We start from the raw sequence: 24,868 nt of genomic DNA on the forward strand, positions 1-24,868 counted from the left end.
GGAATATGGCATTAACTATGAAGAAACTTTTGCTCCAGTTGCTCGACTAACTTCTGTTCGAGCCCTCCTTACAGTAACTTTTATACAACAATGGGAGCTCCATCAAATGGATGTTAAAAATACATTTGTTTATGGCCATCTTGAGGAAGAGATATATATGACCCTGCCAACTGGAGTATCTCACTAACCCAATGAAGTATGTCATCTTCGTTGAGCACTGTATAGGCTTAGACAGGCATCAAATGCATGGTTCTCCAAGTTCAGCTCTACCATTTCATCTTTTGATTTTGTTCAAAGCTCATATGATCCTGCATTATTTATTCGAAAAACTAATAGAGGCATCATCTTATTACTTCTTTGTGTTGATGACATGGTCATAACAGAAGATGACTCTAAGGATATCTTGAAACTAAAGGCTTCACTGCATAGCAAATTTCAGATGAAAGATCTGGACTCTCTTGGTTATTTTTTAGACCTTGCAGTCACTACTCAATCCTCTGGCCTAATTCTTTCTTAGATTAAATATGCTTCTGATCTCATAACTCATACAGGATTAATTGATGATAAAACTGCTACAACACCCTTAGAGATCAATGTCAGGCTTGGTACAAATGATGAAAAATCTCTTAACAATCCCACACTCTACAGAGAACTTGTTGGTGGGTTAGTATATCTAACCACAACTCGATCTGATATAGCTTATGCAGTTCATGTTGTTAGCCAATTCATAACCAAACCTCACATTGGTCACTATGCAGCAGTTCTTCGTATCATTCGCTACTTAAAAGGTCATCTTTTTCAGAATATTTTTTTACCACGCACCTCTGATTTTCAGTTGCGTGCTTATAGTGATGCAGACTGAGCCAGTGACATTAGTGATCGACGATCTACAACCGACTTTTGCATCATTCTTGATGATTCTCTAATCTCATGGAGAAGTAAAAAGCAAGCAACCGTCTCTCGCTCAAGCACCAAAGCAAAATATCGAACTCTTGCTGATACTATCTTTGAACTCATCTGGCTTCGTGGCTGATCTCCAAAATGGAAGTTCCTCAAGATAGCTCAACTCCATTATTTTGTGATAACAAGAATGCCATTCAAATTGCTAATAATGAATTTTTTTATGAATGCACAAAATACATTGAAATTGACTGCCACTTCACTCGTCAGCATGTTCGTCAAAGAACTGTCACGCTCTGCCATATCTCTTCTTCAGATCAACTTGTTGATCTATTCATGAAGCAACATCCTAGCTCTCAACTTTTTATTTTTTGTTTCAAACTCAATATGGTTTCCTGCCAAAACCCATTTTGAGTTTGCGGGGGATGTCAGATAAAGTAATTCTTGATTTGGTGAAAACCAAATCACAATCCAAACTTTCTAGAATTGATTGTCAGATATAGTAATCCCTGATTTGGTGAAAATAAAATAACAATTCAAACCTTCTTGAATTGATTGTCAGATATAGTAATTCCTGATTTGGTGAAAACCAAATTATAATTCAAATCTTCCTGAATTGATTCATTGTATATATATTTTTTTTGTTTCATCCTGTAGTCTATTTATACGATGTAAACCATGTACAGAGAATAAAATCAATATATTGAATTCTTCTTTTTTTCTTATAATTTTGACAAGAGTATTAATAAGTGGGTGTTTGAGCGCAATGAGGAGATTTTCTTTCTTTATGAATTTTTTAAAATTTAAAAAATAATAAAATATATACTTGACTTAACTTGACTTAACCACTGTGGTAAATAGACTCTAGAGAGGGAAGGGAGGATCAGGTCAGAAGCGTGAAGGCCGTGGGTGCATAAATGAGCGGTGGGTATAAGATTTATTCATCCAAGAGAATGCATAATCGAAGACGGCCAAAAAAAAAAAAAATAAAAAAAATTAAAAATAATAAATAATAAATTTAAAAAGATATTTATCTAATTCACTTTCAATTTAAATTAAAAAAGAATTAAAAATAAATATTTAAAATATATTTTATTTTAAGAGAGAATCGAAGAAGAAGGAGAAGGAGAGATAGAAAGGTTTAAAAATGATTAAAGATAAAAATAATAAAAAATAATAGATTTAAGGAGCTTTATAGAATTAGGATCATCGGATCTTCACCAAGATTTATTCAATAATTTATAATGCACGCTATACACAAACTATATTTTTTTAATTATTTTAATTATTTTTAAAATATATATAGAATATATATAATAAAATAGGTAATTAATATTATAATAATAATGATGATATTATTTATGATCATTATCATTATATATCATTTGCACGTCTTCGCCTCTGGACTGTCCGCTCACATGTCAATTCGAGTGTTAAGAGGTGAAATGGGAGCGCCAAGGAAGAGATTCCATTACGATTTCACAGCGTTGGAAATCGGCATCGTTAAGATTGTGATCCCTTTGAGACGTTTGACCTTGCAATAAGTCTTGGACCAGGTCTGGACCCTCCAATGGTCTCTCGTCATATTGTATTTTGTTGCGGCCAATTCCCTCGTCGTCTGATCGTCGGGAACGAGCACCTGCAAAAAAAGAAGTCCACACTGATCGGAGGCGACTCCGGCGGAGACCCTCCGACGGTCAAGTCAGAGAGGTGACTGGGCAACAGTGAAATGAAGACAGAGAGCTCAAACGAGAGAGAGAAAGAGAGTCAGAGGGAGCAAGCCTGTGGTTTCCAAGTCCCTCTGCACTGTTGCCTTCCCCGATATTTATAGTGGGGCGCGGTATGGCGCCGTCATTAATGGCGCGGATAATTGAGGAATTGTCAACTCACTGTAGACTGTTAGAGTCACCGTGAAAGCGTCATATCGCCGCGGGGCTGTCAAATCACTAGGGTTGACAATGCCCCAGGCGGGATAATGCCCTTAGGTGGCAGTGCCGCATATTGCTGTCAGGACTGACAGGCTCTGGCGGCTGTACGACGATCGGAGGAGTCGACCGATCCTAGGTCGGTTGCCACCCGTATGGCATCGGGTGGAGATTCGGGCCCCTTTGACAGCCAGCCGGACATATTGCGAGAGTCGGCCATCAGACTCCCTGGTTCAGTTGGCCCGGAGAGTGAAAACCCGACCGACATATCCACGGACGGAAGAGGGCCGTTAATCGATCGGCCGGTCGGTCGGTCCCTCCGCCAGTCGGTCGGTCGGACGGTCCCTCCGCCAGTCGGTCGGTCGGTCGGTTGGTCATAAGTTGGCCCGAGCGGGGTCGGTCGCTCCGTCGGTCGGGCGATATGCCCGATTATAAGCCGGCGTGAGCGGGGTCGGTCGGTATTCCCCAACATTTGCCCCCCTCCACTCCTGAGTCGGACGGTGAGTTGGTCGATGCCATCGCTTGGACAGCGACGCTGGGCGACAAGGAGTGGAATCACCGTGTGCCTAATTCCGACCGTACCGCGGGTTGATGCGATGTCAGGCGTCTTATGAATGCCGTGCGATCCGCTGGCGTCAGGCGTCCAGTCGGTGTCAGACGTCCAGTCGGTGTCAGACGTCCCGTCCCGTCGGCGTCAGGTGTCACGTCGGCGTCAGGAGGTCGGGTGCCGGACGATTCGGTGTCAGACGATCGGATGTCCGGCGCCTTCTGGGAAACGCAAACCGTCGCCCAGCGCCGATTCTGGGAGCGCAGGGCGCTGTCAGGCATCCCATCGGGAACGCGAATCATCGCGGACGATTAAATTCGGAACTGCGGTCCTCTTGCCACGTGTCGGAGGTGGTTGGGGCCGTCGTCTTTCGCATTAAATGAGGGCGGTGCGGCTTTCCCGGGATGGGCGCGCCGATCCATCGGGCCGAAGGGAGGGCCCAGATGCCGCCACATGTCGCCCATCCGGGGGACCTCGGTCGGTGCGGGGTCATCTCGACCGTCGAACGGCCCTATATATATAGGACCGCCTGCGCTCGAAGCCCCACCCTGAACAACTTGCTGCAGAGACTCTGTCCGAGTGGCTCCTCCGTCGGCGCCGGCAGTTGCCTCCCCTTCCGGTCTCCTGGTGGTTCGTGACCCTTCCCTTCTTCCTTCTTCTTCTCCTTCTTCTTCTTCTTCTTTTTCTTCTTCTCCTTCTTCTCCTTCTTTTCCTTCTTTTTCTTCTTCTCCTTCTTCTTTTTCCTCGGCCTCGCCTCTCCTTCGGTTCTGGTGCGATGGCCGGAAATTCATCTCGGGGGGCTCGATCGGGAAATCCGACCGATGACCTTCGGTCGACTCCGAAAGTTGAGGTTTCCTCGCTTTCGGGGCCGAACGTTGATCGGCTTCGGGATCAGTATTGCATCCCGGAGCAGTTTCAACTTTCCGCCCCAGGGGCCGGCGGTCGGGTTAACAACCCTCCGCCGGGCCAATTGGCGCTGTACGTCGAAGATCTCCGCGCGGGCCTTCGGCTTCCGATTTCGGAGTTCGTCCGAAATCTGCTGGATTATTACGGACTTTGTCCGGCGCAACTGGCGCCGAACTCCGTCCGACTAATAATCAGCTTTGCTCTGTTGTGTCAGCTTCTGCCGACCAACCCTCGCATCTCGCTCTTCCGGGCATTTTTCGTGCTCCGACCCCACCCTAAGGCCCGAGGGTGGTGGCTCTTCAACCCCCGGAAGGGTCTTTCCTTCATTACTGGTCTTCCCTCGTCCATCTACGGGTGGAAGAACCAGTTTTTCTTCGTCTCATCTTCTTCTCCCTGGGGCTTCCCTTCCCACTGGGGCGTGCCCCGAACCGAAGCAAACGACAACAGCCGGGTGGAGGCAGACGACCGGAAGGACTTCCACCGACTCAAAGACATGTCGGTTCCGAAGCAGAGGGAGCTTGTTACCGAACAAGCTCTCTATGACGCTGGCCTGAGCTTGGTCCCCCGACTAGGTATCGCCCGATCCCCCGGTCCTCTTTTCATTCGGCCCTTATTCTGGTTCTTAGATTAACATTTCTGCCGGTATCGCAGGGACACCTCCGAGGATGCGGCCGACCGACGCCGAGATCCGACAGTACGCAGCGAGGAAGAGGCCGGCATCGGGGGCAGGACCTTCGCATCCACCGAAGAAGCCCACCCCAGCGGCGCCGACCGTCGAAGCATCGGCGACCGACCAGTCGGAGCCGGTAATAGCGCTCGTGGCTCCGACAGCGCAACCGGAGGAGAGGCCGGCGGAGGAAGCGGTCGAAGGGACATCGGCGGCCTCGCCGGCAGGTGTGGCACCGGATGACGTTCAGAAAACCGAACACCATCCGACGGCGTCTGCGACCGCAACGGGGGGCGCCGGTTCAAACTCGAGCATCCCCTCCCTGCCAGTTCCATTGGTCGGGGCGGCCGATCGGGGGAAAGCCCCGATGGACCCCGCGGACGATACGAGGTCGGGGAGTCGCACTGTGCCGCCCAGCGCACAGTTCCCCGAAGGGGCGTCGGCGTTGGCCGACCACAACCTGGCCAGGAGGTTGTGCCAGGGGATCCTCCTTCCAGCCGACGTGGAGGCGCTAAGGTCTCGGCAGGTAATCGAGATGTTATCTTCATTCTACCCGATCATGGTCGAGGTAAGTTCTGTTTCGCCTCTTTTTTTCTTAATACTTTAGTTACTTTATTTTCCTGACGAAACGCTTGCGTCGACAGCTGATCTACACCATGTCGGAACTCGAAGCCGGATACCGGAGGTTCGGGAACGTCCGGGCGGCTTGGAAAGAAAGGGCGGCGGCGGCCGAAGCCGACCGGGCAATGCTGGTCGACCACCTGAAGCAGTCGGCCGACCGGGAGGCCAAGTAGGTGGACGAGGTTTCTCATCTCGGGTCCGAGCTAAAGTCGGCCCGGAGAGAAGCCAAACGCAAGGGTCGGACCGTGCACCGTCTACGGTGCGAGCGTGACGGCGTCGCCGCCGAACTCGAAGGTGAGCGCGAGCAGCTCCGGGTCAGCCTGGAGAAGCTCGCCAAAGCTGAGGAGGATCTGTCAATCGCCCAGGCCGACGCTGACATATCGAAGGCAGAGGCAGAGTCAGCAAAGGACTCTCTCGGCCGGGCGGAAGAGGAAGCAAGGTCGGCGAAGGAGTCGGCAAGTCGGGCAGTGGACGACTTCCGCGCCACCGACCAGTACCGGGAGGAAATGTTAGAGTCCGGCTTCGCATCGTACTGGGTGGGGTACGAGGACGGTCGGGATGCGGTCCAAGCCCTGTACCCGGAGCTGGATCTCAGCGGTATCATCCCGCCAGGGGCCGAGGACCAGGCCACGGAGGAGATGGCCGACCAGCCGTCGGGAGGTGTCGCAGAGGCGGGAGAGACCGTCCAGGATCATACCGCCGAAGGAGAGACGGCCGCGACCCATGATCTGGCACCGACCACCAGTCCATTGCCGGCCGAAGATCCTGTTTCGGCAAACGTCCCAGTGCCGGTCCAGGTGAACACACCGGTAATCCCCGAGCCTCCGTCGGTCGAGGAGATCGACTCGAAAGGGTGACCGCGGCCTCGCCCTTTTATCCTTCTTTGTTTTTCTTTTAGAATACTTGTAACCGGGCTTTGGCCTGGCTTTGTAATCTTCTTTTGATCTTGAATGAAATCAGCCCTAAACTTTTTTTCCCCTGCCTGTTTTTCTTTCTTCCATGTGTTGTAGAATGCGTCTGAACTCATAGGTTGCCGACTCATATAGGTCGGTTAGGTCGTTCGGCAACTCGCGCTGCCACGAAGGTGGGTCAAGTCCCGACTTTGGACCGGCCTTCGGTGGTCGAGGTCGGAAGCCGACAGACCGCTGGATAAAGGTTCGACTGTCGGGTCTCTTCCGACGCGTTCAGTCGAATGTCGTCCGACGTATTTAGTCGGCGGAACGCCGATAAGTCGGATCCCGATACCCTCGTGTCGGGTATCCATACTTCGCCTCATGATATACGGTGGTAAGCCGAATATCTTCCGACCGGCCGTAGCTCGGTCGATGAATCATGAATGCAACTGAGGTCGCATCGTTCGATAGACGGTGGCAAGCTGAATATCCTTCGACCGGCCGTAGCTCGGTCGGAAGTCGCGACGGCGGTCGCGTAGGCATTTCGTCTTTCTTTGGTCGGGGCTCAATCGGTAAGTTAGCCGATAGTCTGGCCCGAAAGTACGACCGTAGAAGGAGTGTCAACTCCCGTCAATATAAATATATCGATCCTCGTAAGGGTCCGATGTTGCGTCGACCGTCGAAGGAGTGTGGCTCCCGCCCATATAGGTATATCGGTCCTTGTCAGAGTCCGGTATGTCATCGACTATGGAGCCGTCGGTTTCGCACGGATACCAAGTCCGAGTTGGCACGTCGGGGCTCGACCTTGGTGAGCACCGATCGTCAGTCGAAGAGTTAAACTCCGAGATTTCAAACTGAATTTGTATTCCGACTGGACAAATACAGAGTTCATTGGTAATACAACTTTAGGTTGTCGATGTTCCATGTTCGGGGAATTGGTTTCCCTTCCAGAGTCTCCAGTCGGTAGGCTCTCGGATCATAGGTGTCTGCTACCGTGTAGGGCCCTTCCCAGTTCGGAGCCAGCTTCCCTTGGTCCAGGGGCTTCGAGACCTCTGCCTTTCTCAGGACCAAGTCACCAGGCCTGAAGAGCTTTGGTCTGACTCTGACGTTGTAATACCGGGCCACCTTCTGTCGGTATGAAGCCATGCGAAGTTGAGCCTCGTTTCGCAGTTAAGGGAGGAGGTCTAGGTCGGCCCTCCGACAATCAGAGTTGTCCGGCTCTTGATACCGCTCGATCCTTGTAGAAGGCAGCCCAATCTCGAGCGGGATCATCGCCTCCGTCCCGTAGGCCAAACCGAAAGGCGACTCCCCCGTCGGTACGCGGGGGGTCGTTCGGTAAGCCCACAGAACAGAGCCCAGCTCGTCGACCCAGAGGCCGTTGGCTTCATTTAGTCGGGTTTTGAGCCCGTGCAGTATGGTCCGGTTGGTCACCTCGACTTCACCGTTGGACTGAGGGTGCCCGATCGAAGTCAGTCGGTGCGTGATGTGAAACCTTGCGCAGAAATCTCTGAAGTCTTGGTTGTCGAATTGCCGCCCATTGTCGGTGACGATAGTATGCGGCAACCCAAACCTGAAGATGATGGATTTTTGGACAAAGTCCTCCATCTTTCGCTTGGTAATCTGAGCCAGGGGTTCGGCCTCCACCCACTTGGTGAAGTAGTCGATGGCGACAACTATGAACTTTCTCTGACCCGATGCTGGAGGGAAAGGACCGAGAATGTCGACCCCCCACTGAGCGAAGGACCATGGAGCGACAATAGGAGCGATTTGGCTGGCCGGTCGGTGCTGCACGTTAGCGTACTTCTGACAGGGTTCGCACCTCCGGACCAAATCAGCCACGTCCTTCCTCATGGTGGGCCAGTAGTAACCCTGTCGCAGGACTTTGTAGGCTAGAGACTTGCCCCCCAAGTGATTCCCGCAGATCCCTTCGTGCACTTCTCGGAGAGCATAGTCTGCGTCGGTCGGTCCCAAGCACTTAAGCAAGGGAAGGGAGAACGACCTTTTGTAGAGTCGGCCATCCATGATTACATATTGGGAGGCCGACCATCGGAGCCGCCTGGCCTTCGTGGGATCCTCGGGGCTGATCCCGTCGGTCAAATACCCAACGATCGGGTCCATCCAGCTTGGTTCGGCCGTCAGTTGTAGCACCTCATCGACCTCGTCGATACTAGGTCGCCCGAGATTCTCCACGAAGGTCCGGCCCAGGGCGCCGTAGTCGGACGTCGCGAGCCGGGATAGCGCGTCAGCCCGAGCATTTTTCGCCCTGGGAATGTGGGAGATCTCGAAGTGTTTGAAGGGCGTCACGAGATCTTTCACCTTTTGGCGATATTTGGCCATGGTCGGATCCCGTGTTTCGAACTCGCCCTTGGTCTGTCCGACGATCAGTTGGGAGTCGGAGAAGACTTGAAGATGGTCTATCCCGAGTTCTAGTGCTAACTTCAACCCCGCAACGAGCACCTCGTACTCGGCCTGATTGTTGGAGGCCTTGAAGTCGAATTGGAGGGCGTGTTCGGTGGTCACTCCTTCTGGGCCGGTGAGTAGGAAACCGGCCCCGCTCCCCTGAGCGTTGGAAGCCCTATCGATGTGTAGTACCCAGGTCGGGTCGGGGCAACAGTCGGAGGTCCCGACCTTCACCGGGTCGTCCTCCCCCGATTGTATGTCGGTCGTCGGGCATTCCGTGATGAAGTCGGCAAGAACCTGGGCCTTTAAGGCAGGTCTCGGTCGGTACTGGATGTCGAATTTGCCCAGTCTCACAGCCCATTTCGCCAGCCGTCCCGACGTGTCAGGTCGGTGCAAGATAGCCCTCAGGGGCTGGTCGGTGAGGACCACAATGGCATATGCCTGAAAGTATGGACGGAGTCGCTGTGCCGAAATGACTAGGGCGAAAATCATCTTTTCTGCCTTTGAGTACCGGGTCTCAGCTTCATGGAGCACCTTGCTGACATAATATACTGGTTGATGAACCCGGTTCTCGTTCTCCCGGACGAGCACAGAGCTAACCGCCTCTGGGGAAGTGGCCAAGTAGAGGTACAGGACCTCCCCGACCTCCGACCTCACAAGGAGTGGCGGGGAGGCGAGGTACTTCTTCAGTTCCTCGAAGGCCTGCCGGCACTCGTCCGACCAAGAGAATTGCTTGGCCTGCCGTAAGGTTTTGAAGAACGGGAGGCATCTTTCAGCCGACCGAGAGATGAATCGACTGAGGGCGACGATCTTCCCATTCAGCTGCTGGACTTCCTTTTTGGTGTTCGGGTGCCGCATGTCGATGATGGCCTTGATTTTCTCCGGGTTGGCCTCGATTTTCTCCAGGTTGGCCTCGATTCCTCGTTGCGAGACAAGGAATCCGAGGAACTTCCCCGAAGTTACCCCGAAGGCGCACTTGGTCGGGCTCAGCTTCATCCGGTGTCGTCGTAGAGTGCGGAAAGCCTCTTCAAGATCCTGACATGATCCTAAATCTGCGCACTCTTCACCAGCATATCGTCGACGTATACTTCCATGTTGCATCCGATCTGGTCTTTGAAGACCTTGTTGACGAGTCGTTGGTAGGTGGCGCCAGCATTTTTCAGCCCGAACGGCATTACTCGGTAGCAGTAGAGACCCTTGGGAGTCACGAAGGCAGTGTGCTCCTCGTCTTCAGGCACCATCCGGATCTGATTGTACCCGACGAAGGCATCCATGAAGCTGAGTAGTCGAAATCCGGACGTCGCGTCTACCAGCTGGTCGATCTTCGAAAGTGGAAAGCTGTCCTTTGGGCAGGCCCGATTTAAGTCGGTGTTGTCGATACAAATCCTCCATTTCTCGTTGGCCTTCTTGACCATGACAACGTTCGTGAGCCAGTCAGGATAGGTGGTTTCTCTGATAAAGTCTGCCTCGAGTAGCTTATCTACTTCTTCGTCGATGGCCTTCTGTCTTTCCGAGGCAAAAGATCTTTTCTTTTGTCGCACCGGCCTCATAGTCGGATCGATGTTGAGTCGGTGCATCATAGTCTCTGGGGGGATGCCCGACATATTCGCTGCCGACCAAGCGAATACGTCGGCATTGGTTTTCAGCAGCTCCACCAGCCGTCGTCGGTCTGGGTCAGGTAGTTGAGAACCGACCCATACCTTTCGATCGGGATCCCCGGCCATCGGGATGGGGACGAGCTGCTCAGCCAGTTCGCCCCGTTCTCCCTCCTCTCGTGGGTCCAGCTTGTCGATCGTCAGGGAGCCCTTCAACTCGTCGCTTTGGGCGGAGATCTGGAAGTATCGTCGGGCGAGCTGTTGATCCTCGCGCATCTCTCCGACCCCATTTTTGATCGGAAACCGAAGAGGAGATGGTACGTTGAGACGATTGCCTTGAGGGCGTTAAGTCCGGGTCTTCCAAGTATGGCGTTGTAGGCCAAAGGCACCTGGACGACCGTGAAAGTCAAATGGACCGTACTTTGCCGCGGTTCGGTGCCGATCGTTACGGGCAGGGTGACCTCTCCTTCTGTTGTGACAACATCCCCGGCAAAGCCTACCAAGGGTGTAGGGACCCTCTTGAGTCGGTCGTTCGATAATCGCATCCGGAAGAAAGTCGAGTAAAACAAAACGTTCGCGGAACTTCCATTGTCTACAAAAATTCTTTTTACATCGTAGTTTGCTATTGTTGCCGAGACAACAACAGCGTCGTCGTGGGGAGTTTGGATGCCCCGAACATCTTCTTCTGTAAAAGTAATCACGTCGTTCGGGCGCGGCTTCTTCATGGGCTCCCTCTTAGCAGACATCTCCGGGCCGAGCCGTTTGGAAATCATATTGATGACCCCGACCGTCGGCTGATTGGTGGTTGCTTCCTCAGTCGGCTGGGGTCGTCGGTCGGCCACAGGTTGGGTCGGCGGGTTCCTCCGAAATTTACCGAGATACCCTCGACGGATGAGGGCTTCGATCTCGTCCTTAAGCTGGATGCATTGCTCGGTATTATGGTCGTGGCCCTGGTGGAATCGGCAATACTTCCGTTGGTCGAGACCTTTTGCCTTCAGAGGCGGAGGCCGTCGCAGGTATTCTTTTCCCTCGATCTCCATCAAAATCTGTGCACGGGGGGCAAAGAGAGGAGTGTAGGAATCATACCTGGGGTGTGTCGGTCTTGGAGTCTGCCGCTGGGGCGATTTTTGGTTCTGTCGTGGTGTCGAGACCCGACCATCGGTCGGGGGCCTGCTGGGCACAGCAGGTTCCCGACCCTTCCTCCGCTTCTCCTTCGGGCCTCTGGGTTCGGCCAAGCGTCGGTCGGAAGCTCCTTCATCTGCGCGCATGTACTTGTATGCGCGCTCCAGCAGCTCGACGTACGTCCGGGGGAGGGTCTTGTCCAGGAAGTAGGTGAATCGGGACGCCCTCAGCCCCCGTTTTATGGCTGAGATAGCCATGTCTTCGTTGAGATCCCGGACCTCAAGCGTGGCCGTATTGAATCGCGCCACGAAGTGTCGGAGCGTCTCGTTTTCTCCCTGTTTGAGGAAGAAAAGGCTGTCCGACGTTCGCGGCGGCTTCCTGCTGGTGCTGAAGTGAGCCACGAAAGAGTGCTCGAGCTGCCCGAAGGAGTGGATACTCCCCGATCGAAGATCAGAGTACCAGGCCCTGGCAGCCTTGCGGAGTGTGGCATGGAAGCCGATGCAAAAGAGAGCGTCGGTTGCCCTCTGAATCGTCATGAGAGCTTTATAGCTCTCCAGGTGGTCGATTGGGTCGGTGGAGCCGTCGTAGGGCTCCACGTGCGGCATCTTGAACCGACTGGGGATCGGTTCATCAAGGATGAGTCGGGAGAGAGGTTGGACGGTCTGAAAGTCGACGTCGTTCGAAGACTTCTGCCCGTCCACCTGCAACTGCGCAAGCCGACGGTCGATTTCCTCGAACCTGCATTCGTAGTCATCCGTCTGCCGGTGCTGAGAGACCCCAGGGGTGGAGTCTCCAGAAGAATCCGAGAGAGAGGCGGACGGCGTCTGCGGGCGCTTCTCCTTCCTTGCCCGTTCCAGCCGGGATGGAGAGTCTCGTCGGGATCGGTGGGTGTCGCGCCGCGGCCGTTCCCCCTCCTCCCGGTAGGAGTGCCGTGGTAGGTGCTCCTGCGAGGGCGATGGAGGTCGACGCGGGCATCGGCGGCTGCTCCTGGAGGGCATCGGACGTGCCGCGGGCTGTTCGGTCGGTGACGGTGGCAGTCGGACCGGCTGTTGCTGAAGGCTTTTAACTGCATCCGTCAGCACGGTCATCTGCCGTACGATCGCCGCGATCTGCGCCTCCATGGTGACCGCGGGGTGTGGGGAACTGGGTTCCGCCGCGGAAGGTGGCGGAGAGGTCTCTTCCCGACGGGAAGAGCGCCTCGCCGACCCAGTGATCCTCGAGCGCTGAGCCCTTGTCTTTGTCATTAGAACTGCTGTAAACACCCCCCTACCTGGCGCGCCAATCTGTTGCGGCCAATCCCCTCGTCGCCTGGTCGTCGGGAACGAGCGCCTGCAAAAAAGGAAGTCCACACTGACCGGAGGCGGCTCCGGCGGGGACCCTCCGACGGTCAAGTCAGAGAGGTGACTGGGCAACAGTGAAATGAAGACAGAGAGCTCAAACGAGAGAGAGAAAGAGAGTCAGGGGGAGCAAGCCTGTGGTTTCCAAGTCCCTCTGCACTGTTGCCTTCCCCGATATTTATAGTGGGGCGCGGTATGGCGCCGTCATTAATGGCGCGGACAATTGAGGAATTGTCAACTCACTGTAGACTGTCAGAGTCGCCGTGCAAGCGTCATATCGCCGCGGGGCTGTCAAATCACTAGGGTTGACAATGCCCCAGGCGGGATAATGCCCTTAGGTGGCAGTGCCGCATATTGCTGTCAGGACTGACAGGCTCTGGCGGCTGTACGGCGATCGGAGGAGTCGACCGATCCTAGGTCGGTTGCCACCCGTATGGCATCGGGTGGAGATTCGGGCCCCTTTGACGGCTAGCCGGGCATGTTGCGAGAGTCGGCCATCAGACTCTCTGGTTCAGTCGGTCCGGAGAGTGAAAACCCGACCGACATATCCACGGACGGAAGAGGGCCGTTAATCGATCGGCCGGTCGGTCGGTCCCTCCGCCAGTCGGTCGGTCGGACGGTCCCTCCGCCAGTCGGTCGGTCGGTCGGTTGGTCATAAGTTGGCCCGAGCGAGGTCGGTCGCTCCGTCGGTCGGGCGGTATGCCCGATTATAAGCCGGCGTGAGCGGGGTCGGTCGGTATTTCCCAACAGTTAAACATTTCGTCGGGCAATTTTGCCTAACATTGCTCCACTTGACTTGTTTCCTTGTATCTTCTCTTTTTCTTAATTTTTTTATATAAATTTTACACTTAATAAATTAGAAAAAAATATTTCACTTTCTCTTTTTACCAACGAAAATAAAACATATAAATTAATAAGTTATAAGTTTTCAAAAACTTATAATTTGTCGAGAGACAAGATTACTAGATGGTAGCAAAAATAATGTTATCATTAAGTTGTATTTATTATTAGATCATACCATATAAAGATTTTTCGAGTTTTTCATATGGTAAAATTTATGTATAATTTATGAAGCTCCCCATCTTACTGGTCCTATGTGGTGGTCGAAGACTAACGTTAGATGTTGGTTGTGTTATGAAACAGACGTCATGAGATTTTTTTTTTTCCGTTCAGCATTTATGTGCAAAAAATTTATTAATTGGATCAAGTTCATAATCAATTTAGCAATCCAATCATTGAGCAATATGAGCAAATATTCCTCTCCGAGCAATTATTCTCTCCACTGCGTGCTACCACTTACTGAGATATGGTAGCGTAGATTTCATTCATTTTATGTTCGTCTCGGTAATTAGTTCATAGAAATGCACCTCAATGAGTGATAGGTCATGCAGATGCATGCGACGCAAGATGTAATTTTTGTTCCCCCTCTTTATTTTTATTTTTATTTTTAATTTTGCACCTGTTGCTCCATCGAGTTGGGCGATCTGAGTCCACCACCAATAATTGCCCGGGTGCAATGCGTCGCGGGCCCGCAAACAAAAGTGGACCGCCTTACCTCGCCAACCCGATCGTGATACGGTCGTAAAAGAATCAGATATTCATGCAGCCAGCCTGGGCAAAAGTAATCGGGACAACTCGTATCATGTCGACCTCATCACCTAACTTTTTCCGAAATTTCCTTTTCAAATTCGGACTTCCGTTAAACACCAGCCATCCATTGGCCAACCTCATCAAATTATTCCACAACCAATTTTTCATTCCTTTTCTCCACTTCCTGGAAGGTGTCGGCCCGACTATAGAAGTTTTATCCCCAGAGGAAAGTTAGAGCGGAAAGGCCGATCCGGCGCCTCTTATTCATTCTCACAGTCACACCCATTGCGCAAAGAAGAGAAAGAGAGAAGGATGGAAAAGAAGAGAGTGGGCATAGTGGGGGCGGGAATCAGTGGTCTGGTGGCGTGCAAGCACGCGTTGGAGAAAGGCTTCTTGCCGACGGTCTTCGAGGCCGAGGCCAGAATCGGGGGAGTGTGGGCGCGCACGCTGGACTCAACGAAGCTCCAGTCGCCGCGGCCGATCTACGAGTTCACGGACTTCCCGTGGCCGGCGAGCGTGACGGAGGTGGCGCCGGACCACCGGCAGGTGATGGACTACCTGCAGTCGTACGCCCGCCACTTCGACCTCCTTAGATTCATCGAGTTCAAGGCGAGTGTGGTGGGAGTCGAGTACGTCGGGGCGAAGGAAGAGGAGATCATTGCGTGGGAGCTGTGGGCCGGAAATGGCGACGCGTTCGGCGGCGGCGGGCGGGGGGAGTGGCACGTCGCAGTGCAGAAAGGGGAGGATGGGTCCACAGAGGCAAGACACCGCATTATTACTCTTAACTAATTCTCCCGTGAACTGAACTGAGAGTGCACGAGTACATGCATGCTGCACACAGTCGTATATATGTCCTCGCAGGAACATCCAATCGCAGTCCATCAGACGAATAGCTGACCAGCTTAGTGATGAAACCGGGTGATCTCCATTTAAATCCCAAAGTAAAAAGCATCAACATAGCAAAATAAGCACACTATAAAGATGAGTTCCATTCTATTCATGCATAAATTCCTAGTTGTAGATATGATGAATAGATAATTTATGCATTTATGATTTTCTTCAAAATAATTAATTTGTACAATTATGAAGCCAAATGCGCCTTTAACTCCATATATCTTTGTTGAAAAATAGAAAAAATAGAAGAGAAGGTGGAGACGAAGATTTAGAGAAAGAAGGAATACTTCTTTAGGAGCAAAAGAGCCCTTTTTATTAATTTTCATGGACTCTATTTAAGAATTATACAAATATATTTTTCTTTAATTAGACGATTGCATTCCTAATTAGAGGGATTCAATTTAAGAATTATACAAATATATTTTTCTCTAATTAGATGATTGCATTCCTAATCAGAGGGATTCAATTTAGAAATTATACAAACGTATTTTCCTCTAATTAGACGATTGCATTCCTAATCAGAGGGATCTACAGCTCATTTCAACACTCCCCCTCAAGATGGGTTATAGATATCATAAAGACCCATCTTGTCACGAATAAATGAAAAAGAAGGCACACTAAGATCTTTGGTCAAAATGTCTGCTAGTTGACTAGCAGATCGCACATAAGGCATACAAATGATTCTGACATCAAGTTTTTCCTTGATAAAATATCGATCGATCTCGATGTGCTTCGTCCGATCATGCTGTACTGGATTATTAGCAATATTGATTGCTGCCTTGTTGTCACAATATAGCATAAGGGGCGATGACTGATAAAGACCTAGATCCAATAACAAGATCTACAACCATAAAATTTCACACACGCCATGTGCCATAGCTCGATACTCTGCTTCAGCAGTAGAACGAGCAACTACATTCTGTTTCTTGCTTCGCCAAGTGACAAGATTACCTCCAACAAAAGTACAGTAACCTGAGGTAGAGCGACGGTCATCAAGTGATCCAGCCCAATCAGCATCTGTATAACACTCCACCCGTAGGTTGCCATGATAAGAATAAAGTAAACCACGACCAGGACAGCTTTTGAGGTAACGAAGTATCCATCTCACAGTATCCATATGAACTGAACGTGGATCATGCATAAACTGACTTACCACACTAACAGCGAACGCAATATCAAGCCGTGTATGAGATAGATAAATCAAACGTCCTATCAATCGTTGATAACGTTCTCGATCAATAGGGACACCGGTATCAGCTACTAGTCGATGATTTTGTTCAATAGGAGTAGCAATAGGTCGACATCCCAACATACCGATTTCTATAAGAAGATCTAGAATATATTTTCTTTGTGAGAGAAAATTTTTTTTTGAAGAACGAGCAACTTCTATCCCAAAAAAATATCGAAGATGTCCAAGATCCTTCACCTCAAATGTCTGTGCCAGCTGAGCCTTCAAATGAGCTATCTCCTCAGAATCATCTCCTGTGACCACAATATCATCAACATAGACAATCAAAATAGCAATCTTATCCTTGTTGTGACGAAAAAAGAGTGTGTGATCTGCATTGCTCTGTTTATATCCCATCTAAATGATTGCTCGTCGGAAGCGATCGAACCAAGCATGAGGTGACTGCTTCAGACCATAAAGAGAGCGTCGTAACTGGCATACTTTGCCCATTGTCTGAGCGGTAGCAAATCCTGGAGGAATATCCATATATACCTCCTCCTGAAGTTCTCCATGAAGAAAAGCATTCTTTACATCGAGCTGGAATAGATCCCATCCAAAGTTAGCAGCACATGATATAAGGGTTCTAACAGAGTTCATTTTTGCAACAGGCGCAAAAGTTTCATCATAGTCGATGCTATAAGTCTGTGTATATCCTTTTGCTACCAAACGAGCTTTGTACCATTCAACAGTACCCTCAGGTGTCTGCTTAACTGTAAAAATTCATTTGCATCCCACAGTTTGTTTACCAGCTGATAAAGATACAAGTTCCCATGTATTATTTTTTTCTAGTGCTCGCATTTCCTCAAGCATAGCGGCTTTCCACTTGGGGTCTTCCTTAGCAACCTTCTAGTTCTTGGGTATGGAGACAGAGGACAAAGAAGCTATAAAACTCTGATAAGATGGAGAGAGAGACTCATAGGATATAAAGTTAGTGATGTCATGTTTGTACCCTACTCCATCCTTAAGTCGAGTAGGAATACCAGCATGACGAGTAGGTTTACGTAAAGCAATAGAAACATTTAGATCATCATTATCTAATGTAAACTGAATGGGAGGTACAGGAGAATTACCATTCATCGTAGAAGATGAAACCGTCAGGACAGGAGAGGAAGATCTGGAGACTAGAGAATGCATAATAGGCTCTGAGAGAGGAGATGAATCAGATGAAACTGAAGTAGCAGGCTGTGTAGCAGGCTGTGAGAGAGTCTCAGATGCAGTTTTAGATGCTTCTTCTTGAGTGTCAGAACTAGCATTAATAGAAATAAACTCTCCCTGAGTATCAGATCCACCATTTGTAATAAACTCTCTCTGAGTATCATATCCACCATTTGTACCAACATCCACAGTAATAGGACTCCCTCCAGAGAACTCCCCCTCTCGACCAGTTCCAGAGGTGACGGGAGAGGAAGAAGACACAGAAGATATATAGAATGGCTCAGACTCCCGAAATATTACATTCATACTGATAAACAACTTTCGCTCATTCGGACACCAATATTTGTACCCTTTTTGAGTAGAGGAATAACCAACAAAAATGCACTTGAGGGCACGAGCGTCAAGCTTGCCAACCGAAGGTCGATGATCCCGAACAAAACAAACACAGCCAAATACCTTGGGAGAAATTATGAAAGAATTAGTTCCTTGCAGGCATTCAAGAGGTGTCTTATAGTCCAAAGTTTGAAGTGGCATTCGGTTAATTAGATACGCTGCAGTTAACACTGCCTCTCCCTATAAGAACTTAGGAACATTCATAGAAAACATCAAACATCTTGTCACTTCAAGTAGGTGTCTATTCTTTCTTTCAGCAACTCCATTTTGAGCCGGTGTGTCAACACAAGTCGTTTGATGTATAATACCATTATTATGTGTATACTCCTCAAATTCTTTATTAAGATACTCTGTCCCATTATCAGAGCGAAAAATCTTAAGAGTTGCTCCATATCGAGTACCAATCATTTTATGAAAATCTCTAAATGACTGAAATACTTCATTCTTATGTTTCAATAGATAAACCCAAGTGCAACGACTAAAACAATCAATAAAAGTAACGAATCATCGATGACCAGAAATAGCGATGGTCCCACCGGGTCCCCATACACAGAATGAACTACCTAAAATATTGCTTTACTATGCAGGCCTGAGCCTGGATAAGCACTTCTAGTGTGTTTAGCTAGTTCACAGGCATCACATACAAGCTTCTCTTTATTATATGATTCAAAAATAGTTGGAAACATACGAGCTAAGAGAGTAAATGGAAGATGACCAAGCCTGCGGTGCTGGAGTAACAGATCTTCCTTTTGTGAGGATGAAACTATCAAACTAGTTTCTGGGTAGCCTCCGGACACTCCTCCCTCCAAATAGTAGAGCCCATTATGCATTATGCCAGTCTCAAGTTTCCTTCCTGTCCTTGGCTCCTGAAAGACACAGTGTGTTTTGAAAAAAGTTACGGCACAATCAAGATCATTCGTAATAGCACTAATGGATAGAAGATTGATAGAAAATCTAGGGACAAATAGAACAGATGATAAGGGTAATTCGGAAGTACATTTGATAGATCCTTTCCCAGAAATAGGGGTAAAGGAGCCATCAGCAAGACGAACTTTATCATGACCAGAACAGGGAATATAAGACACAAAATCTCTAAAGGATCCAGACATATGATTGGATGCTCCAGAGTCAACTACCCATGGAGAAAAATTACTACAGTTAAGAGCATGAATTTGATCATCGTTACCTATTTGGACAAAATTACCCTGATAGAGAGAACTGGTTGGTTGGTTTGAAGAATCTTCTGTGGAAGTGCTGCTTTTAGAAATATTTACACCAGATCTGAATTTTTTCAAAAGTTGCATTTCTTCGACTGATAAATCTCCATAGAAAAAAAATGAGCCTGATTATACTGACCTCGGCCTCTACCAGAACGACCACCTCCACGACCACGGCCTCTAGTTGGACGACCATGCAGCTCATAGCAGTAAGCTTTGATGTGGCCCGGCTTATGACAGTGGTCACAAATCTTAACCCCACGAGGTCGAGGCTGAGTTTCTTGAGTTGAAATGATAGGAGAAGAGCTTTCAAGAATAGTTGGCTGTACCACAAGTACAGATCGTATAGCTGTGTCCGTAGAAGAAGACATAGTGGCTAATCGAGTTTCTTCACTAAGAACCAAGGAAATAGCTTCATCAAGAGTTGGCCATTCCTGTGTACTAAGAATAGAAGAGCGTCGATACTCAAACTCTGGGTTTAGTCCATCCAAAAAATCCACAAGGCACTGACGCTCTATCCATTTGCGGAACACATCAACATCATTAGGATGAGTAGGGGTAAAGGGACTATAAAAATCAAAATCGTTCCACAACCTTTTTAATTCTCCAACATACTCTGTTACAGATCGGGAACCTTGAGTAAGTCCCCGAAGCTCTCGTTGGATCTTATGGGCATGCATATTATTACCTTTATAGGAATAAGTTGTGGCTACAGCCTGCCATAACTCATAAGCATTCGTCAGTGCCTCAACCGTATGAGCAACACTTGGTACCATAGAGGCAAGGAGCCATGTTACCACTCGAGAATTATTAGAGTTCCACTGTCTAACAGCTATCACATCTCCTTCTGGCCTTTTTGCAGTACCACTTATAAACCCCTCAAGATTGTGAGACTCTAAAATTAGACGAACATGTCGCGTCCAACTTAAGTAGGTACCCGGCCCATCCAATTTGACCGGGTTAGTTTCTAGGGTGATCTTTGAAAACTCACTACTCGCGATACGAGATTCCATCATCCTAACCATTAACTTTTCTAAATCCTCCATGGTTAAAAGATTTTTATCACCCATTGTCAAAACAAAACACTTAAATGATCAAGTAAATAAGAACAATCTTGAGGAAGAAAAATGTATTTGAATTTTCTCACCAACGATTTGAGATAAACTCAGATGACGAATAAAAAATATCAAATATCTGCTTGCATGAAAGGCACCTCGATAATATTCAGAAACTCTAAAAAAGACGCTCCATTGTTGCTCCAGAACAAGACCCAGCACCTAATAAGAAATGAGAAGGGCGTCAGCGGCTTCCGTTCTCAATCCCGTGGTTCACGGATGGATACGGCAGTAGTGTCGACGGTAGTAGCAACATTGGTGGCATCGACAGCAATGGCAGTAGCAGCGACGGCAGCGGCAGCGATGGAAACAGCGATGGTGATGGCAGGGTGTGGGAGATGCCAGATCCGGCGAAGATTTGAAAAGATCTGAAGAGGTGCGGACGGTCAGCAGTTGAAGAAGTTTAGGGATTGAGATGAGGCGGAATAAAGCGTATTTATGGAACAGAGTGCTCTGATACCATGTTGAAAAATAGAAAAAATAGAAGAGAAGGTGAAGACGAGGATTCAGAGGAAGAAGGAATACTTCTCTAGGACCAAAAGGGCCATTTTTATTAATTTTCATAGACTCTATTTAGAAATTATACAAATATATTTTTCTCTAATTAGACGATTGCATTCTCAATTAGAGGAATTCAATTTAAGAATTATACAAATATATTTTCCTCTAATTAGACGATTGCATTCCTAATCAGAGGGATTCAATTTAGAAATTATACAAACATATTTTCTTTTAATTAGATGATTACATTCCTAATCAGAGAGATCTACAGTTTATTTCAACAATCTTTCCTGATAGCAGACATACCAAGTGGATTTTTTGATCCTTTGCATTGGGCGATTCAGCGGCACACCGAATATACCCACGTTTCCAGTAAACAAGGGTCCTGAAGTGTTTGATGGAAAGGTGATCCACTCCAGGGACTACTCAAACATGGGCAGTGCTCGCGCCACCGAACTAATTAAAGGAAAACGAGTTACAGTGGTAGGATTCCTGAAGTCAGCTTTGGACGTTGCAGCAGAGTGCGCGAATGCAAATGGTACGGGATCTAAATTTCTATATGATAAACTTCACACACTCATGGCAACCTATAGGGATGGATAATAATGTTTGAATCTCTGCTTTATTTACTTGTAGGGGTGGAGTATCCATGTACGATGATATGTAGGACTAAGCGTTGGAACGTAGATGACTTCTATGTTTGGGGAATCCCTATAGCTTATTTCTATTTTAATCGATTCTCGGAGCTCCTTGTTCACAAGCCTGGTGAAGGATTTCTGCTTTGGTTATTGGCCATCCTGTTGTCACCTATTGTAAGGAAATTGGAATATACTTCTTAATTTTTCATGTTAGTTTTCCCTTCATAGTCCTTGAGCAATTAATATTTGTTTATTTAATTTCAGAGATGGTTGTTTTCTAAATTTGTTGAGAGCTACTATCGATGGGCAATTCCTATGAAGAGGTATGGTATGGTACCGGAGCATAGTTTCTTTCAAGCAATAACTTCTTGTTTGCTGGCAGTTCTGCCGGAAAAGTTTTATGATAGAGTGGAAGAAGGGAGCATTGTTCTCAAGCCATCAAAATCCTTTAGCTTCTGTAAGAATGGTGTGATCATCGAAGGTGAAGCAGCACCTATAAAGACTGATATACTGATCTTTGCCACTGGATTCAAGGGTGATCAGAAGCTCAGAGACATCTTTAGTTCACCTTTCTTTCAGAGGATTGTAGCCGGTTCATCAACTACGACCATCCCTCTCTATAGGTTGGTAAATTTCTTTTTAAATTGTGATGTATAAATAGAAAATGGGTTTGGGTTGCATCCTTCATGATGTCAACTATTGGATCATGCTTCGTATAGCTTTCAAAGCATGCAATTAGCTTCACGATCTGTATTGTGGATGGAAGGAAGAGGTTTGTTGTCTTTTAAAAGCTGTGCAAAATGCGATCCTACAGTTGATTTGCACAAGAAAATCCATCATTTTTTTGAGAAAGATACAATCCAAACCCATAGAAAATACAATCGAGTGCTACTAAATTTAGCACGTGCTTAATTAATTAGTTTGAGTTGGTGGACTAGCATATATATCCAATTTTATCATGTCTCCTGGAAGGCATTAAGCAGCATATCGAATTTAACCCTTACATGAAATGTGAAATCAAAAGTAATATGATAGTTCTCTATAATTGATGATGACCCTGTTGTCATAGAGCGTTACTCAAGTTCTAGTGATCTAGATTTGACATGGTTCTCACCTTAATTTAAGCTAGTTAAAAAACAAAAAAAAAAAAGAAAGAAAGATCAAAAAAAAAAAAAAACTCGAGCGATGGAACAATTGGATTAAGATGGTTACTACATTGACCTTGTCTCATATTCTTAATTGCATCTAAGTTTAATGGAAGTTATTTTTAACTTTGACAGGGAGTGCATCCACCCCCGGATTCCACAATTGGCAATTCTCGGTTACTCGGAGAGCTTTACGAACTTACATACATCGGAGATGAGATCTAAGTGGCTATTTCATTTCCTCGATGGCGGTTTTCAACTCCCTAGCATAAGAGAAATGGAAAAGAATGTTGTAGAATGGGAGAAGTACATGAAACGATATTCTAGCGAGTATTACCGAAGATCTAGTATCGGAACTCTCCATATTTGGTACAATGATCAATTGTGCCGAGACATGGGATGCAATCCAAGAAGGAAGAAGGGATTCTTGGCTGACATGTTCCTTCCTTATGGACCTACAGATTACGCCAATCTTCACCCAACCAAATAAGTGTTTCTGGCCATGACACATGGTGTATATAGCCTCATTCTCGAGGTGATCAAAGATCTTTGTTCTATCTATGTAGGGTAGAGGCTCTTTTGATATGGGTTCGGTGAACAATGATATTATGTTTTGTATGGTATCAACTCTTTATTTCATAAATAACCTTTCTTTCTTTTGTATATGAGCTGTCAATAGCTATCTCGAAAGCTCGTATGGTAAGGAACAAAGAGAGTCTCCCTTGCAATTGAGGGAAGAGATCATTTATCCGGTGACTTTGCTCTTGCGATTGATGTGGACTTTAGACATGGTCTAATTTCTTGTTCTTGTATGTCTCCGTTGTCAGGGAGCAGTAAGGAACACTAGGGTACGTATGCGTGTATGTTGAAGCTGCAGACATCCACTAGAAGCCGACATGTGAAAGTAACGCATCCGGACCAATTCCTAGTAATCTGGGATGGCCTTTTTTTATAATTTATTTATTTAATAAATTTCCGTGAATGCCCCACTAAACATTAAAGAAAGGAAAAACAAGAAATAAAGAAAACTATCTAACCGTGTCAACGTAACCAAAACAGGTGTGAAGTCGATTGAAAAATAATAATTAGGCCATGCTTATTGTTGCTGCTTAAATCGATCAGGATCGAAGGATGGATACATGAAGATCTCAAACAGTAGGGGTAGTGTTAGAGCGACCTACAAAATAAATTTTAAATCAGAGGTTATGGCTCCGACGAACATCTTTCGATGCTCAAGTCAAAAAAATAGAGAATAAGAGAGCAGCAGCGAATTCTCTAAGAGAGATTCGATTGAACTTACTTGAGTCTTCGGGGCTCTGATTGTTTATATAAAAGAATGTCGAATAGCTGGATTATTAGCTATGAACTTGCATGATCCCAAGATTGTCGGGTCGTTAGACATGCCAAACTGGACAAGATAATTTAGCCCTTAAACGCTGCCGCGAGATCAGGAGAAACGGTAATGCCAAATCTTATCTTATTTGGAATAGATAGCTGTCATGCATGTCGAAAAGATAAGTCGACTGAATAACGCATATACAAGTCAGACCTTGGGGATGCCTCAGCTCAGCATGGAGATAGACTCCTCAGCTCATACGGCGGTCAGCGGTCGTATTAATGACCTGAAAACTTAACATATGTTATGATATAGCGCTGATCCAAGGTGCTCACGGTAATCACCGTAACACTATCCCTCTACTCCTAAGTCTGAGAATCAGATGAAAAGAGTACTCCAAAAAAGCTTTGGATCCAATGCCAAGCACTTCGGGCTTCACGTTTGCTTCTGTTGCATTTAAGGTGGATGATGTCAGTCTAATGCAACTAACGTGGATGGACGTAATCGATGGGACCACTCAGACGATGGTCTCTTCGAAGTTTTAATCATTTTGCGGTGGTCTTGTATTTTTTTCCTCCTTTAAATTTGTTCTTTGAAGGCATGGGTAGCCATAGATCTTTTTGTGCTGACTGTCCGTCGTGATTTCTCGAAGCAAGATGGATTCACAGCACGTGAAGAGACTTGAGCAAATTCTGGCTCGTAGGAGAAAGGTTGTGGTTTTGATTGCTGAAATAGGACCCGAG

At 47.7% G+C, this 24,868-nt stretch overlaps 1 protein-coding gene across 1 annotated transcript; it reads left to right on the forward strand.

The window, feature by feature from the left end:
* Positions 1–14,743: 14,743 nt before the first annotated feature.
* Positions 14,744–23,452, forward strand: LOC105037304 (probable flavin-containing monooxygenase 1). Its single transcript, XM_073246459.1, has 5 exons — positions 14,744–15,262; positions 21,307–21,544; positions 21,643–21,818; positions 21,909–22,267; positions 22,925–23,452. The coding sequence occupies exons 1-5, from the start codon at positions 14,816–14,818 to the stop codon at positions 23,277–23,279; spliced, it is 1,575 nt and encodes a 524-aa protein (XP_073102560.1). The 5' UTR covers positions 14,744–14,815; the 3' UTR covers positions 23,280–23,452.
* The last annotated feature ends 1,416 nt before the right edge of the window (positions 23,453–24,868 follow it).

Source organism: Elaeis guineensis, chromosome 12 (assembly GCF_000442705.2).
Source record: "Elaeis guineensis isolate ETL-2024a chromosome 12, EG11, whole genome shotgun sequence".
NCBI classification, from domain to species: Eukaryota; Viridiplantae; Streptophyta; class Magnoliopsida; order Arecales; family Arecaceae; genus Elaeis; species Elaeis guineensis.

Coding starts and splice junctions, on each gene's coding strand:
- LOC105037304 (XM_073246459.1), top strand. CDS start 14,816: ATGGAAAAGAAGAGAGTGGGCATAGTGGGGGCGGGAATCAGTGGTCTG. Junction 15,263..21,306: donor GGGAGGATGGGTCCACAGAG/GCAAGACACCGC, acceptor TCCTGATAGCAG/ACATACCAAGTGGATTTTTT. Junction 22,268..22,924: donor ACGACCATCCCTCTCTATAG/GTTGGTAAATTT, acceptor TAACTTTGACAG/GGAGTGCATCCACCCCCGGA.